The 1,735-nt window shown below is 22.7% G+C and overlaps 1 protein-coding gene across 1 annotated transcript in view; it reads right to left on the minus strand.

Moving 5' to 3' along the window:
• LOC108760064 (cytochrome P450 4c21) overlaps positions 1 to 784 on the minus strand; it is a 7,646-nt gene extending 6,862 nt beyond the window's left edge. The window contains exons 1-2 of the mRNA XM_018505846.1: positions 711 to 784; positions 178 to 366 (exon numbers count right to left, since the gene is read on the minus strand). Coding sequence (XP_018361348.1) covers positions 178 to 366; positions 711 to 732 — 211 coding nt within the window. The 5' untranslated portion in view covers positions 733 to 784. The remainder of the gene's footprint in view (positions 1 to 177; positions 367 to 710) is intronic.
• Positions 785 to 1,735: the final 951 nt, after the last annotated feature.

The following is a 1,735-nucleotide window of genomic DNA, read 5'->3' on the forward strand; positions in this document are numbered from 1 at the left end:
CATTCTTTTTTCTTGTGAATAATATTTAATTAATAATAAATAATAAAAATTATTTTTTTATATTGTTGTATTATAATCTTTTGATTAAAAAAATTTTTATAATTCCGATCGTTCATTGTAATTGTTTTTATTATACACGTACATAATTTAAAAGTAGAATAAATTGTATTATCTTACCAAAAGCAATTTTTATGGTACATATGCGTAGATATTCAAAACATACAATTTCGTTTCCATTTTGTGCAACTTTTTCCAAATCTTCAATAAGTATTAAAGATTCTTGAACGAATGTATTAAAATATTCCTTCAATATGATCATATTAAAAGTCGGAGCTATCATTTTTCGATTTTCAATCCATGTAGATGCTAAATTCAATATTATAATAAAATAACAAAAGGGAAAAAAAGTATCAAGTCTTATAATAATAAAAAAAATATTTAAAAATAAGTTGCTTTTTAATAGCTTTATGGCATAGCTTTTACGGTGCAAACAAAAATATCTTATATGAAGTGAAAAACTTATTAAGATTTGTTAGAAATATGAATGAAATACAAAATAAAATTAAATGCAGCCATAATATCGTTCATGTTGCATTTTCTATTTTACATTGCAAAATAAATAAATAGATGATTATAAAAGGATAATCTTTAGTAGTTACAAATAAGTTATATAATTAAATAAGTATTCTATTTGTCTAAATATATCTTACCAGGAGCTGTCACTAATCCCATGCCAAATATTGGTTCTAGAAATTTGTACACGATACTTTTATTGAAACAGTGGCGATTTTGTAATATAATCTACAACATTACATATAATATATTTATTAATATTTATGCAAGTTTGCTTCAACCAAGTAATTAACATATACATAGCGAAAAAGTTCACGTGAACAAATTTCACATTTTTAAGGGTTAGAAAAGTTACATAATTCAATAAAATCATAAATAATCGTAAAGCTCACTTTTCACTTTTATATGTATAAGATTATATGTATAAGATACCTGAGCCGAATAAGATCCAGCACTAAATAAAGCCCACTTTTAAAATATTACTTTAAAACTTGCTTTACGCCATACTTAAAAAATGTGTCATAGGAAGTAGATAAAAAGGCTACTTTCTAGTGTAATAGAAATACCTAATAATAGTATTGTGGAAACATTAAAAATAATTAAAAAGGTAATTTTCACACTATTTGTTTTAGAAAAAATCAAGTTTGAAGAAATGTAAAAAAATTATTTATGTATAGTTATAAAATTATATACATATAATTGTGTATGAGCAATTTTTAAATATTTTTCCAAACTTGTTTTTTTCTAAAACGAACGATGAGAAAATTATCCCTTTAATTATTTTTTATGTGTGTTTTCACATTACTATTATTATTTCTATTACACTAAAAACTAATTTTACAAAAGAAAGAAGAATGTATGAATATGTATAGACATATTTCATATGGGGGAGATCGAGGCACCATGAGTCACAAAAATTCAAAGTGCATCTAAATATAAAAATTTGTATCATGTTTTTTAATATTATAATTAAAGCATAATGCATATTTTACAATTTTTAAATGTTACTCAACTTAAATTTCAACTCTCAAAATTGTCATTAATATTATCAATAATTTAAAATATCGGGTTAATTAAGAGTCAACAACTTGCGTAATTTATGCAGTAATATTAATACAATTGGTTTATTATTTTCAATCTTTATTCATACGTTTCGGCCTTA

This window comes from Trachymyrmex cornetzi, unplaced genomic scaffold (genome assembly GCF_001594075.2).
Source record: "Trachymyrmex cornetzi isolate Tcor2-1 unplaced genomic scaffold, Tcor1.1 scaffold2153, whole genome shotgun sequence".
Classification (NCBI taxonomy): Eukaryota; Metazoa; Arthropoda; class Insecta; order Hymenoptera; family Formicidae; genus Trachymyrmex; species Trachymyrmex cornetzi.